Source organism: Callorhinus ursinus, unplaced genomic scaffold, assembly GCF_003265705.2.
Source record: "Callorhinus ursinus isolate GAN/ISIS: 27379988/994484 unplaced genomic scaffold, GSC_fseal_2.0 scaffold66, whole genome shotgun sequence".
NCBI classification, from domain to species: domain Eukaryota; kingdom Metazoa; phylum Chordata; class Mammalia; order Carnivora; family Otariidae; genus Callorhinus; species Callorhinus ursinus.
This window is the reverse complement of record NW_027397128.1, coordinates 6,485,090-6,501,415: the sequence shown is the minus strand read 5'-3', so window position 1 is coordinate 6,501,415 and position 16,326 is coordinate 6,485,090. Positions and strand designations below refer to the sequence as shown.

Below are 16,326 nucleotides of genomic sequence, written 5' to 3'. Positions count from 1 at the left end.
AACTAACAAAGCTCCTACAAGAAGAAATAGATAGTCTGAATAGTCCTATAACCATTGAGTTTGTAGTTTAAAATCTTGTAACAAAGAAAACTCCAGTAGGGAATTCTATAAAATATTTAAAGACATACACCAGCTTTATATAGACCCTTCCAGAAAGAAGAGGGCATACTTCCCAGCTCATTTTATGAGACCATTTTTACCCTGATACCAACACCAGACAAAATATGAGAAAGGAAAGCTGTGGACCAATATTCCTCATGAAAATAGCTGCAGAATGATATACTTTATGTGGAAAACCCAAAAGACTCCACCCCCAAACTGCTAGAACTCATACAGGAATTGAGTAAAGTGGCAAGATATAAAATCAATGCACAGAAATCAGTTGCATTTCTATACACCAACAACAAGACAGAAGAAAAAGAAATTAAGGAGTCGATCCCATTTACAATTGCACCCAAAACCATAAGATACCTAGGAATAAATCTAACCAAAGAGGCAAAGAATCTGTACTCAGAAAACTATAAAATACTCATGAAAGAAATTGAGGAAGACACAAAGAAATGGAAAAACATTCCCTGCTCATGGATTGGAAGAACAAATATTGTGAAAATGTCTATGCTACCTAGAGCAATCTACACATTCAATGCAATCCCCATCAAAATACCATCCACTTTTTTTTCAAAGAAATGGAACAAATAATCCTAAAATTTGTAAGGAATCAGAAAAGACCCCGAATAGCCAGAGGAATGTTGAAAAAGAACAGCAAAGCTGGTGGCATCACAATTCCGGACTTCCAGCTCTATTACAAAGCTGTCATCATCAAGACAGTATGGTACTGGCACAAAAACAGACACATAGCTCAATGGAACAGAATAGAGAGTCCAGAAATGGACCCTCAACTCTATGGTCAACTCATCTTCAACAAAGCAGACAAGAATGTCTAATGGAAAAAAGACAGTCTCTTCAACAAATGGTGTTGGGAAAATTGGACAGCCACATGCAGAAGAATGAAACTGGACCTTTTCCTTACACCACACACAAAAATAGACTCAAAATGGTTGAAAGACCTCAATGTGAGACAGGAATCCATCAAAATCCTTGAGGAGAACACAGGCAGCAATCTTTTTGACCTTAGCCGCAGCAACTTCTTCCTAGACACATGGCCAAAGGCAAGGGAAGCAAGGGCAAAAATGAACTATTGGGACCTCATCAAGATAAAAAGCTTTTGCACAGCAAAGGAAACAGTCAACAAAACCAAAAGACAACCAACAGAATGGGAGAAGGTATTTGCAAATGATGTATCAGATAAAGGGCTAGTATCCAAAATCTATAAAGAACTTATCAAACTCAACACCCAAAACACAACTAATCCAATCAAGAAATGGGCCGAAGACATGAACAGACATTTCTGCAAAGAAGACATCCAGGTGGCCAAGAGACACATGAAAAAGTGCTCAATATCACTTGGCATCAGGGAAATACAAATCAAAACCTCAATGAGATACCACCTTATACTAGTCAGAATGGCTAAAATTAACAAGTCAGGAAACAGATGTTGGCGAGGATGTGGAGAAAGGGGAACCCTCCTACACTGTTGGTGGGAATGCAAGCTGGTGCGGCCACTCTGGAAAACAGTATGGAGGTTCCTCAAAAAGTTGAAAATAGAGCTACCCTACGACCCAGCAATTGCACTACTGGGTGTTTACCCCAAAGATACAAATGTAGTGATCCAAAGGGGCACGTGCACCCCAGTGTTTATAGCAGCAATGTCCACAATAGCCAAACTATGGAAAGAGCCTAGATGTCCATCAACAGATGAATGGATAAAGAAGATGTGGTATATATATACAATGGAATATTATGCAGCCATCAAAAAATGAAATCTTGCCATTTGCAATGACATGGATGGAACTAGAGGGTATTACACTAAGTGAAATAAGTCAATCAGAGAAAGGTAAGTATCATATGATCTCACTGATATGAGGATTTTGAGAAACAAGACAGAGGATTATAGGGGAAGGGAGGGAAAAATGAAACAAGATAAAACCAGAGAGGGAGACAAACCATAAGAGACTCTTAATCTTAGGAAACAAACTGAGGGTTGCTGGAGTGGAGGGGGGTGGGAGGGATGGGGTGGCTGGGTGATGGGCATTGGGGAGGGTATGTACTATGGTAAGCACTGTGAATTGTGTAAGACTGATGAATCACAGACCTGTACCCCTGAAACAAATAATACATTATATGTTAATTAAAATTTTTTTTAAAACAAATAGCTACAAATTTAGTAATTTAGTAAAATTTGAAAAGCATAAGAGACCATAACCAAGTGAGGTTTATCCTAGGTTCAACATTGTAGACTCAATTAATTTACCATATCAACAGATTAAGTGAAAAGATTGAACATCCATTTATAATTAAAAAAATACTCTGAGCAAACTAAGAATAGTAGGGAAGTTTCTAAACCTGATAAAAGGCGTCTACAAAGATAAAACTACAGCTAATGACATATTTAATGACAAAAGACTGAATGCTTTCCCTCTATGGGTAGGAACAAGTCAAGGATATCTACACTCACTCCTGTTCAGCATCATCCTAGAAGTCCTAGCCAGTGCAATGAGCCAAGCAAAAGAATGGAAAGAAGACATACAGTGAAAAAGAAGAAATAAAACCACATCTGTTTTCAGATAACATGATTGTCTACATGGAAAATCCCAAAGAATCTAAGATTAACTGTTTTTTATTCAGTTTATTGTATGTGTGGTGTACCTCAAAACTTTTTTAGGGGCGCCTGGGTGGCTCAGTCGGTTAAGCGTCTGCCTTCGGCTCAGGGCATGATCCCAGGGTCCTGGGATCAAGTCCTGCATCAGTCTCCCTGCTCTGCGGGAAGCTTGCTTCTCCCTCTCCCTCTCCCCCCCAGCTTGTGCTCTCTCACTTACTCTCTCTCTCAGATAAATAAAATCTTTAAACACGAAAGAAAAACTTTTTAAAAATTTTCAGTCTAACCGGGATAAATGAAAACCATCTCACATTGTGTGGTATATGCCATCTGATACAAGTTTCAGTATTATTTCCTATGCCCATGGTGATACCCAAGAAATATTGTTGACTGACTAAATGAAATAATTTGGAAATTCTCTTTTACTTTGCTTAAAATAAAACCACAGTTAGTTTATACAGCACTGTATCTTTTGGTTAACACAGTCATTAAAGTGAGGCACATAAACATTGGATTTGGATCAGATAGTAGCAGCACTTTTTCAGGCTATTTAGGAACATCATGGCAATAATTTCAGGAAATGTAGGCAGTGCTACTGAATGCATTATAGGGTGCTCAAAGTGTTGGTGAATTTATAATGTAGTTAATGATTTAAAATGTAAAAATGTATTTAATGATTTAAATTTATAATGCATTTAATGATTTAAAATATAAAAATGTATCTAATGATTTAAAAATGTAAAACATCTATATACAGACACTAGGACAACCTTCAAATTGTAAATAGAATTAATTTTCCTCAACAGAAAAATCTCCCCAGAAGAGAGATTAGAATAGAATAATAAAATATAACCACAGAGAATGTTGCATTTTTGCCTCCCTCTTAGGGGACTTCTCAAGTGATCCATGTGAGACATTGCTTCTGCTGTATGAATTTGAAGTTAAAGCCAAAATGAATGATCCGTTACTTGACAGCTTCCTGGAATCGGTGTGGGAACTGCCTCATTTGGAAAGTAAAACATTTGAAACAATCGCATGTAAGTGCTATATTTATGTTTTTGGAAGACTGTTACCCATTTAGATTGTACTACTTTTTATTCTTCTCTCTGTTCTTCATTTTTTACCCTCAGGTGGGATATAATGTTTCCTCATAGCACTTTGTTTCTCCTTCTCTAATGGTATTCTTGAATTGTCATGTATTATAATCATTAATGCATCTTTTTTTTTATATGAGACTATAAGCTCCTTAGGGTCATGAAAAATAATTGCTTCTGTCTGGTGTACTTAGAAACCCGAGTAAAGCGCATTACTAATAATAGGTGTGCCTATTCTAGGTGTGGAATTGAATTATATAACTACACAATAGAGGGAGCTTGAACTTCGGAAAGTTAGTTTTACTCAGCTAGATAGAAATGACAGTCAACTGCTTCACTGATCAAAGGTGATGCAATCTTAGCAACTTATTAAAGTGTACAAAGAAGGGTGCCTGGCTGGCTCAGTTAGTAGAACGCATGACTCTTGATCTCGGGCTTGTAGGTTCGAGCCCTACGTTGGGTGTAGAGATTACTTAAAAATAAAATCTTTTAAAAAAATAAAGTGTACAAAGAAATACTGGTAATATTTTTTACCACAATTGCCACTCTCAAATTTCTGGTTGGGCTGTAAGTAAATAGTATTTGGGGTCCCAGAACCTGCATGGGGATATGCTGCAGGAAATGGCCTAATTATTTTCCCTTTTTTCTCTCTAACCCTCCTTGGGAGCTGGTGTGTGGTTAATAAAGGTATTAGGTAGCCCCAACTGCACAAAGGTCACATTTGCCTTTCCTTATCTTGCAAGGCAAAATTCCTAGAGACATGGAACATGTGGTCTATACTTTATGGACATGTGATGGTGACCACTTCTTATATAATGGATCTCCATTTAAATGCATTTGGAAGTTTTAGGGTTTGTTATCTCTGACACTCACTCTCATGTCAAGTGTTTCCTGTTTTTAGTATCAGACCAGAACAATATATTGTAGTATAAATCTGTTTTTGATTATTGCCCTTTTACTGACCTGCTTTTTGTTTCCACCTTTGTGTGCCCCTTCTTGACTCTGGCTCATAAGATTATTGCTTTACATGTATGACTATGTGCAGGGTCACAGAAACAGTAGGTTCTCTACTGATGTTTGCTGAAGAGAAGATGACCTCGGTGACCCTACCATGTTACTCCGCGCAGAATCTATAAGCTGTCTCTGAAAGCCACCATGGACCCCTCATTTCATAAAATTCGTTTTTAGGTTTTTTTGTCTGTTGGTTGGTTGGTTTGTGTTAATCTGTTTCAGGCCAGTTTCAGTAGAGAGAGCAAGTTGTACCCTGGGATGAAAACTGATAGATAAGGTGCTCACAGCCTTTTTTCTTTCCTTCCTATAGCATTAGCAGTGGAAATGCCTGCACACTATCCTTCCATTGCTCTGAAGGCCTTGAAAAGGGCTTTATTCCTTTACAAAACGAAAGAATCCATTGACGTTTTGAAATACAGGTTAGTAAATATAACTTAACACAATCTAGGCTTTTTGATAGCCAAAAGAGCTATGGTCAGTGCCCCATAAGTCATCAGTCATACTCAGCTGGTCCAACTTAAAAGATGATCAGGGCACTCCTATAACTCCTGAACTATAAAGCCCTCAAAACAGCTTCATATTTAGAGTTATATTATAGACCAAGAATTAATTAGCTATGTCAAGGAGTGTGAATTTCCCAAAAGAGGAAAAAAAGGGGCAAAGTTGCTTCTTTGTGTGAGACTATATATATGATAAAATTTCTAAGTACGTTTCAGAGATTAATATAACAACCACCAATCTATCCACCACCCAAATTTAACAAATGTTAACATTTTGCAATATTTGCCCCAGATGTTTTTTCTAAGCACCTTTCTTTAAGGTCTAATAAGTGCTGTGCATCATAATACAAAATATTATTTATTAGAGATTTTATGTTTTCTATGCCTAGACATGGGGGAAATGATGTTGTATGATTTTTCTATGGAAAACTTTATTACAATCTTTCTTTTCTGAGACATGAGAGACAGTTCTCCTGGAATTATTCCTAGTTTAAATCCCAATTCCCTTGCCCATTTGGGGATGTAACGAGATCCTTTAAAGTGCCTATAGATTGAACCAGCTCATAAAATATAATAAACGGCTACAACTCCTTAGTGTAGGAAACTAAAAAAAGGTGAAAGACAACCATAGGCATAATAAAAAGAAGGATTGGTCAGCCCCTTTTATAGCTTCAAAAATCTGTCTTCTGAGGTTGGAGGCCAGATAAAAATGAGGGAAGAACAGAAGTGTTTTGAAGCTTGTAGTCTGGGATGAGATCCAGATTTTACTTGTCTTAGCCATGAAGCCAATGATTTATTTCCTTTTCGGATGAGTTTTCTCTTTTTGATTTCAGCAAATGTATGCACAACTTAATTAACCTCTTAGTGCCAGATGGGGTGCCAAGTACAGAACTCTGTCCCCTGGAAGAAGTTTGGGGTCATTTTGAAGATGCTCTGAGCATTATTATCCATACCGTAAGTCAACCAGTGATATTAAGCTGTTCTTTAAAATTAGAACTGTCTTCTGTGTTAGAAATTACATAGAATAGTGCTTTCTGATGTGCGTTTTAGGGTAAATGAATTCATATTTCAGTATACTTACACACTATAAAATTTCCCTGGGTTTATGAAATGTAAAGAGTTAAAAGTAGAAAATTTCTGATACAAGTATACTATGGATTAAATGAAAATAGCAGTACCACCTGGAATTTTAAAACTTGGTAGAATTGTTACTTCCCCTGTGATGATACTAACCCTTTGAAAAACCTTATTGTTATTCCTTCCATTTCTCCAAGGCAGGTAATAGAGTAGAAGGAACACTGAGGACCTGTGTATTTGTCCCTCCTCTGCTGATTTTTTTTCTTTTCAGCACAGGTTTATTCAGTGATTTTTAAATTAGCTTTATTGAGGTGTAATTTACATACCATGAAATGTAGCCTTTGTACGTGTACCATTTGGTGATTTTAGTAAGCTTATAGAGTTAATGCAACTGTCACCATGATCCAGTTTTAGAGTATTTCCATTACCCCAAAGTTTCCTCTCACCTATTTGCAGTCAGTCCCTGTTCTCACCTTAAGGCCCAAGCAACCACAGATCTGCTTTCTATCTGTGTCAATTTTCTCTTTCTGGACACTTCATATGAATGAAACCATGCAGCGTGTGATCTCTTGTGTCTGGCTTCTTTCAATTTAGCATAATATTTCTGAGGCTCATCCATGTAGCATGTATCAGTATTTTAATCCTTCCTATATTATTATATTCTTCTTAATGGATATATCACATTTTCTTTACCCACTCACTAGTTGGTAGACATTTGAGATGGTTTTTGTTTTTAGCTATTATGAATAATACTGCTATGACATTTGTATACAACTCTTTGTGTGGACACATGTTTTCAGTTCTCTTGTGTATATGAATTTCTGAGTCATTTGGTATCTTTATGTTTAACTTTCGGAGGAGCTACAATCTGTCTTCCAAAGTGGTTGCACTGTTTTACATCCCTACTGGCAGTGTATGAGGGTTCTAATTTCTCCACATCCTCATCGACACTGTTATTGTCTATCTCTTTCATTATAGCCATTTTAGTGAGTATGTAGTGGTAGCTCATTGTGGTTTTGATTTGTATTTATTTTCTTGATGGCTAATGGCATTGACATTTTTTTTATGTGTTTATTGACCATTTATATGCCTTCTTTGGGAAAATGTCTATTTGATTATTTTCCCATTTTAAAAATTGGGTTCTTGTTGAGTTGTAAGATTTATTTATATATTCTAGGTACAAATCATTTATAGTATACAGTTTGTAACTATTTTCTCCCAATCTCTGGCTTGTCTTTTCATTTTCTTAATGACATAAAAAGCAAAAGTTCTAAGTTTTGATGAAGTCTAATTTATCAGTTTTTTCTTTTATTGTTCATGTTTTGGTCATGATAAACCTTTGCCTATCTCAAATTTAGAAAGATTTTCTCCAGTGTTTTCTTGTAGCAGTTTTTATACTTTTATATCTTACATATAGGTTTATGATCCATTTTTAATTGTTTTATTTATGGTGTAAGGTAGGGTCTCTTATTTGTTTGATTTTCCATATGGATATCCCTTCTGTGCTGTTTGACTTTGGTTTCCTCATTTGTAAAATGGAAATAATACCTGCTCTGACTCCCACACTGAGGTTTTAAGGATCAATTAAAATAATAATATGTGTTGTAAACTTTAACAGCTCATACACATGTAAGGCGGTATTGTTATTATAAGGGAGCTATAAAATATTAAGGTTAAATGGCTTGCTTAAAGTCACACAAAGTCATTATTTGAGTCCATGTTAATAACTGAGGATCCTGACTCCGCTTTGGACTCAGTTGCCTCTTCATGTAAAAATATGTGCAAACCCCAGCAGATGGTGGAACAGTATAGCAGGGTGACAACCTGGAACAAACCAGCATCGACTTCAAAAACCTAGAATTCTCCTGGAGCTGTGTAATTATGGCCTGTGTGAATTTAAGTTTTAAAAAAATGTTAGCATTGAACATTTTGGATATATATGTTTTTTTACTTTCTTTTGGGAAGAAGAGAAAATTCTATTTCTAAGCCATGAGCCTCATCTGGACCTTCAGATGTGTTTGCCATAGTAACTAATACAAACTAAAATTAAATTGTACTGTAAATCCAAATTGATCCATTTCCATAGTCTCTATATAAGGCCTAAACTTCTCTGAGCAAATTTTTTTTTTTGCCACTTTTATTCTGTCTATTACTGTTCCATCTCCCTGGCTCTTAGGTTTCCTGCTAGAGAGCTCAGTGTTTTTCTACTTTTTTGACAAGTCTTACATCCATTATTGCTCATCCCCTGAAACATGGTGGGATAGATTACTTTCTTATGCAGAGATTAGTTTAATAATCCTGTTGGCTCCTTATATAATATATGTTGCTTTTTCCTGTTTGAATGTGTTACTGTATCTCCTTTGTTTTAAATGCTTGGGAGAAAATTCTGCCCTTGTTTGAGTTTTGTAATGACCAGTCACTCATTCATTATTTATTGAGCAGATAACCTTTATCAGGTGCCTCCATACTGTGGCAAAATGGCTGTTGCCCGGGGCGCCTGGGTGGCTCAGATGGTTAAGCGTCTGCCTTCGGCTCAGGTTGTGATCCCAGGGTCCTGGGATCAAGCCCCGCATCGGGCTCCCTGCTTGGCGGGGAACCTGCTTCTCCCTCTCCCTCTACTGTTCCCCCTGCTTGTGCTCTCTCGCTCTCTCTATCAAATAAATAAATAAAATCTTTAAAAAAAAATGGCTGTTGCCCAAATACAAAACCTCGTGTCTGACAGTACCACGCTTTACATTTTACAAAGCATTCTTACATCCATTATTTCATATGATCCCTGCCCCCATCCCCAGCAATTCTGTGAAATAGAGTGCTGTATTATTATCCTTGACAAATCCTTACAAATGAGGAAATTTTTAAGTTTCAGAAAAGTCAAGTTACCCCGTTGGTAGTATAGTGATGAGCATAGCTGCCTTCCAAAAAAGTCGAGTTACCAATTTGCCTAAATTCATATGGCTAATGAATGAGAGTCAGGACTAGAACTCAGGTCATCTGACCTCACTTCCAGGGCTCTTTCCACCAGAACACACATCTTCTTTACCTGCTCTTGCTAGGATTCAGTTCAAAGGAAAGGCTCAACTTGGTATTCAGAAGCTACTGCCAATGAAAAAGCAAGAAGGATGACTTACGTGCTTAAACAGGCAAGCCTATATTTAGGTTCATATTCTAGATGATTTTTAGGAGAAAATGGATTGCTCTGATTTTTCTTAATTAAAATTTTATTTTGAAATAATTGAAGATTCACATGCAGTTGTAAGAAATAATACAAGAGATCTTATGTATGCTTTACCCAGTCTCCCCCATTGGTAACATCTTATATAAAGTAATATCACAACCAGGATGTTGACATTATTACAGTCAAGACACAGAACTTTACGGGGCGCCTGGGTGGGTCAGTCGTTAAGCGTCTGCCTTCAGCTCTGGTCATGATCCCTGGGATTGAGCCTGCTTCTCCCTCTCCTCCTCCCCCTGGGTGTGTTCCTTCTCTGTCTCTTTCTCTGTCAAATAGATAAATTAATTTTAAAAAAAAGACACAGAACTTTTGTATCACAAGGATACCTCATGTTGCCCTTCTATAGTTCCCACCTACTTCTTTCCCACCCCAGCCCCTCCTTAATACCTGGCAACCACTAACCTATCATCAATTTCTGTAATTTTGTCATTTCCGTAATGAAAAATCACACGGTATCTAATTTTGAGACTGGCTTTTTTTCAGTCAGCAGAATTCTCTGGAGATTCATCAAGTTACAAGTTGTTGTATGTATCGGTATGTCATTGTTTTTTATTGCTAAATAGTATTCCATGGTATGGATGAACTGGTACCACAGTTCATTTAACCATTCATCTGTTGAAGGTCATCTGGGTTGTTTCTAGTTTGAGGCTATGACAAATAAAGCTGCTGTAAACATCTGTGTACAGGTTTTTGTGTGAACATGAGTCTTCATTTCTCTGGGATAGTACCTAAGAAGGCAGTTGCTGGCTCATACAGTAATTGCATGTTTAGATTTTGAAGAAACTGCCAAACTGTTTTCCAGAGTGTCCGTAACATTTTACATTTTTGCCAGAAATGTGTGAATAATCCAGAATCTCCACATCCTTGTCAGTATTTGGTGTTGTCACTATTGTTTTATTTTAGCCATTGTGATAGGTGTGTCACAATATCTTTTGTGGTTTTAATTTGCATTTTCCTAACAGCTAATGATGCTGACCAGCTTTTCCTGTGCTTATTTGCGGTCTGTATATCCTCTCTGGTGAAATGTCTGTTCGTATCTTTTGTCCATTTTGTAGTTGGATTGTTTTGCTTATTTACTGTTCAGTTTCGAGAGTTCTTTATAGTGTAGATACTAGCCAGATGCGTGATTTGAAAATATTTTCTCCCAGTTGCAGCTTGTCTTCTAAGGTCTTTCACAGAACAAAAGTTTTTTTAATTTGTCCATTTCATCAACTTCATCTCACGATCCTACTTTTGGTGTCAAGTCCATTGTAGACCTCCTTGCCTCGCTAAATCCCAAAGATTTTCCCCCAGTTCCTTTGGGTTTTTTTAAGTTTTTATAGTTTTCTGTTTTACATTTAAGTTTATGATACATTTTAAGTTAATTTTTGTATGAGGTATGAGATTTAGGTTACAGTTCATTTTGCCTATGCACGTCTATTGTTCTAGCACCATTTTCTTGACAAGGCTGTCTTTCCTCCATTAAATTGCTTTTGTACTTTTGACAGAAATCCGTTGGGCATATTCATGTGAGTCTGTTGCTGGGTTCTCTGTTCTGTTCTCTATGTGTCTATCCCTCTGGCAGTATCACACAGTTCTGATTACTGTAACTATATAATAAGTCTTAAAATCAGGTGGAGTGATTCCACCCACTTTATTCTTTTGCAAAATTGTTTTAGATGTTCTGGTTCCTTTGCCTTTACATATTTATTTTAGAATAATCTTGTCTATGTCTACAAATATTTTTTCTGGGATTTTGATAGCAATTGTATTGAACAGTATTCATTTCCTAGGACTGCCAAAACAGATTACCACAAACTGCTTATAGCAGAAACTTCTCTCACAGTTCTGGAAGCTAGAAGTCTGAAATCAAGGTGTCGGCAAGGCCACACTCTCTTTGAAGTCCCTAGGGGGAGGATCCTTCCTTTGTCTCTTCCTAGCTTCTAGTGGTTGCTGACAATGTTCGGTGTTCCTTGGCTTATGGATTCATCACTGCAGTTTCTGTCTCTGTCATCACATGGAATTCTTCTTACGTGTGTCTTGTTTTTCTTCTGTCTTGTTATCAGGACACGAGCCATTATTGGGTTAAGGGTCCATCCTACTCCAGTATGATCTCATCCTAACTTAATTACATCTTCAATGACCCTGTTACCAAATATGGTCACATTCTGAGGTTCCAGGAAGAACATGAATTTTGAGGGACACTATCCAACCCAGTGCAGTATATATCAAGAATTGACATCTTTAGTTATATCTCAATTGAAAAAGAATTGACATCTTTATTATATTGAATCTTCCAATCCATGAACAGAGTATGTCTCTTTATTTAGATTTTTTTCTCTCTTTCATTAGCATTATGTACTTTTCAACATATAAGTCCTGTACATGTTTTGTTAGATTTATACCTAAGCATTTCAGGTTTTTTGAGTGATTGTAAATGATGTCCATGTGTTAATTTCTAATATAGTTGACTCTTGAACAACATGGGAGTTAGGGGTGCCAACCAGTCAAAAATCTATGTATAACTTTTAACTACTCAAAAACTTAACTATTAATAGCCTACCGTTGATGGGAAGACTTACCAGTAACATAGTTAGTTAACACATATTTTCAATGTTATATGTATTATATACTGTATTCTTACAATAAAGGGAGCTAGAGAAACAAAAATGTTAAGAAAATCATAAGAAAGAGAAAACACATTTATAGTACTGTACTGAATGTATAAGAAAAATCTGTGTATAAGTGTACCTGCACAGTTCAAACCCATGTGTACAAGGGTCTACTGTATAAAGAAATACAGTAGATTTTTATGTGTTTGTCTTGAATCCTGCAACCTTGCTGAACATACTCATTTCTGGAATTTTGGGGGGGAAAGCTTCCTTAGGATTTTCTGTGTAAACAATCATGTCCTCTGCAAATAGGGACAGGTGTTTTTTTGTTGTTGATTTGTTGTTTGTTTTGTTTTACGGTCTTTCTCTTTTTTTATTGAAGTATAATTAACATACAGTGTTATGTTCGTTTCAGGTGTACAGTACAACAGTTCATTAATTCTATGCATTACTCAGTGCTCATCAAGATAAACATACTCTTAATCCCCCTTCTCAAATACGGACAGTTTTATTTCTTCTTTTCCACTATTTATGCCTTCTCTTTCCTTTTCTTGCCTTATTGTACTGACTAGAACTTTCAGCACTATGTTAAGAGTGGTGAGACTGGGTATTCTTGCCTTGTTCACTATCAGGGGGAAAACATTGTCTTTCACCATTAAGTATAATGTTAGCTATAGGTTTTTGTAGAGGCTCTTTATCAAGTTGAAGAAGCTTCCTAACCCCATTTATTTCCCTGATTCTATCATGAATGAGTTTTGAATTTTGTCACGTGTTTTTCCTGCATCAGTTGGTATAATCATGTGACTTTTCTTCTGCATAATATAGTGAATTACACTGACCAATTTTAAATGTTGAACTAGCCTTGCATCCTTGGAATAAACCCCACATGATCATGGTGTATAATTCTTTTTATATATTGATTAATTCTATTTTTGCTAGTGTTTTTGTTAAAGATTTTTTATCTATATTCATGAGAGATATTGGCCTCTAGTTTTCTTTTTGTATACTGTCTTGGTCTGCTTTTGGTATCAGAGTAATACTAAGTTTATAAAATGAATTGGGGTATGTTCCCTTCTCTTGCATATTTTTGGAAAAGATTGTATAGATTTTATGTTAGTAATTGTCTGAATGTTTGATAGAATTCTCCAATGAAACTGTCTGGGCCTGGATATTTTTTTCAAGTGTTGTTAAATTACAAAATCACTTTCCTTAATAGTTATAGAGCTGCTCAAATTATCTGTTTTCTGTTGGGTAAGTTGTGGTCAGTTGTGTTTTTCAATGAAGTGACCCATTTCATCTAAGTTGTCAAATTTTTGTGTATAGAGTTCTTTGTATTATTCCCTTATTATTCTTTTGATGTGTGCAGGTTCTATAGTGATATCCACTATATTTCATTACTGATATTGATAATTTGTCTTCCTTTTTTTTATCTGTCATTCTTGCTAGAAGTTAGTAAATTTTTTAAATTTTTTATTGTTATGTTAATCACCATATATTACATCATTTGTTTTGGTGTAGTGTTCCATGATTCATTGTTCATAACACCCAGTGCTCCATGTAGAAGTTAGTAAATTTTATCCATCTTCTCAAAGAACCAGCTCCTCCAATGATTTTTCCTTATTGTCTTTGTGTTTTCAGTCTTGTTGATCTCTCCTGTAATCTTTATTATTTACTTTGTTCTGCTTACTTTGCACTTAGTTTGCTCTTTTTCTAGGCTCCTGAGATGGGAGCTTAGATTATTAATTTGAGACTTTTTCTCATTTTCTAATGTATGCATTTTAGGGCTGTAAACTTCCCTGTCAGTGCTGCTTTACCTGTGCCTACAAATTTTGCTGTGTTGTATTTTCACTTTCAGTTATTTCATTGTATTATTTCATTTCTCTCAAGACTTCCTCTTCAACTCATGAATCACTTAGAAGTGTGTTGTTTAATTTCTAAGTGTTTACAGATTTTCCTTTTATCTTTCTGTTACTGAATTCTAGTATTATTCAGTTGTGTCAGAGAACACAACTTGTATGATTTCAGTTATTTGAATGTTTTGAGATTTGTTTATGGACTAGGATATGATCTATCTTACTATATATTCCACAGGGACTTTGAAAAGATTTGTAACCTATTCTTGTTAGGAGGATGGTTCCATAAACGTTGATTAGATGCTGCTGGGTGATGGTGTTCCAAGTTCTTATATATCTTTGCTGATTTTCAGGCTACTTGTTCTGTTAGTGTTTGAGCGGGCATGTTGAAGTCTCCAAGTATAACTGGAATTATTTGGCTCTCCTTTCACTCCTGTTGGTTTTTCCTTCATGTATTTTGTGACTGTGTTGTTGGATGCATACATATTTATGATTGCTATATCTTCTTTGTAGAGTAACCTTTTTATCAGTATATATTGTCTTTCTGTTTATCTGGTGATTTTCTTTGCTCTCAAGTCTACAATCACTAATATTAATTTGCCACTCCTGCTATCTTTTGATTAATGTTTACATGATATACCTGTTTGCATCTTTTTACTTTCATCCTGCCTATACTTGTATATTTGAAGTCAATTTCTTGTAGACAGCATATAGACAGCACATTTTTAGTCCACTTTACTAATGTGTCTTTTAATCAGTATATTTAGATCACTAATCCATTAGAGAGTAAATCTGCCACTTCATTTTTTGTTTTTTGTTTGTTTTGCTCTCTGTTTTTCATTTCTTTTTTCTCTTTCCTGCCTTCCTATGGATTACTTGAACATTTTTTAGAATTCCATTTTGCTTCATCTGTAATGTTATTAACTGTATTTCTTTGTATAGCTTTTCTTTTTAGTGGTTGCTTTAGATATTACAGAGTGCGTGTGTGTGTGTGTGTGTGTGTGTTGTGTGTGTGTGTGTGAAACTTATTACTGTCTACTGCTGTCATCATGTTACCAGTTCAAGTGAAGTATAGAAACCTTACCTCTAGGGGTGCCTGGGTGGCTCATTCGGTTAAACATCTGCCTTTGGCCCAGGTCATGATCTCAGGGTCCTGGGATTGAGCCCTGGGTCAGGCTCCCTGCTCAGTGGGGAGTCTGCTTCTTCCTCTCCCTCTGCCCCTCCCCCCTGCTCTTGTGCGATCTGTCTCTCAAGTAAATAAATAAAATCTTTAAATAAATAGAAACCTTACCTCTCTTTACCCTCCCCCACTTAATAATTGACCTAAATTTTCCTGTATATACATTTAGAACCACATCAGTGTTGTAATTTTCACTTCAACCTTCAGCCATAATTTAGAAAACTCAAAAGGAGAAGGAAAACTCATTGTATTTACCTGTATAAAAATACAGGTTTACTATTTTCTTTTTTCCTTTTGGATGTTGCAAGGTTCCTTTCTTATCCTTTCTTTTCTGTTTGGAGAGCTTCCTTTAGCCATTCTTTTAAGTAGGCTCCCTGCCCGACGTGGGGCTTGAATTCATGACCCTGAGATTGAGAGTCACATGCTCTACAGACTGAGCCAGCCAGGCGCCCCACCTTTAGCCATTTTTTTAGAGAAGATCTGTTGATGATAAATTCTCATAGTTTCTCTTTATCTGATAATGTCTCTATCTCTCTGTCATTCCCAAAAGATGTTTTTGTTATAAGATTCCAGGTTGATGATCCTTGTCTTTCAGTACTTCAGAAATATTGTGTCACTTCTCTGGCCTCCAGGGCTTCTGGTGAGAAATCTGCTAATGTTTAACTTGTTTTCTCCCTGTAAGTAAAGTGTTATTTTTCTTTGGCTGCCTTCAATATTTTTTTTGTCTTTAGTTTCAGAAGTTGGACTGTGATGTCTCTTGGGTGGATTTCTTTGAGTTTATATTGTTGAGGATTCACTCAACTTTGTGAATCTGTAGGTTTTTGTCTTTTGCCAAATTTGGTAAGTTTTCACACATAATTTCTTCGAGTACTTTCTCAGCCTCACCCTCCTTGTCCTCTCTTGCCAGGACTCTGATGACAGGAAGGTTAAAACCTTTGTCATTGTCCCATGAGTCCTTGGTGACTTTATTCTCTTATTTTTTGTCTATTTCCCTCTGTTCAGATTGAGTAATTTCTGTTGTTCTTTGAGTTCACTGATCTTTCCTCTGCCTCCTCCATTCTGCTGTTGAACC

General features: G+C 36.2%; 1 protein-coding gene across 3 annotated transcripts in view; it reads left to right on the top strand.

The window, feature by feature from the left end:
- TEX11 (testis expressed 11) overlaps positions 1 to 16,326 on the top strand; it is a 298,719-nt gene that overhangs the window by 268,295 nt on the left and 14,098 nt on the right. For all 3 annotated transcript variants that reach the window (XM_073885803.1, XM_025888290.2, XM_073885802.1), the window contains 3 exons: positions 3,604 to 3,753; positions 5,132 to 5,240; positions 6,155 to 6,275. In XM_073885803.1, coding sequence (XP_073741904.1) covers positions 3,604 to 3,753; positions 5,132 to 5,240; positions 6,155 to 6,275 — 380 coding nt within the window. The remainder of the gene's footprint in view (positions 1 to 3,603; positions 3,754 to 5,131; positions 5,241 to 6,154; positions 6,276 to 16,326) is intronic.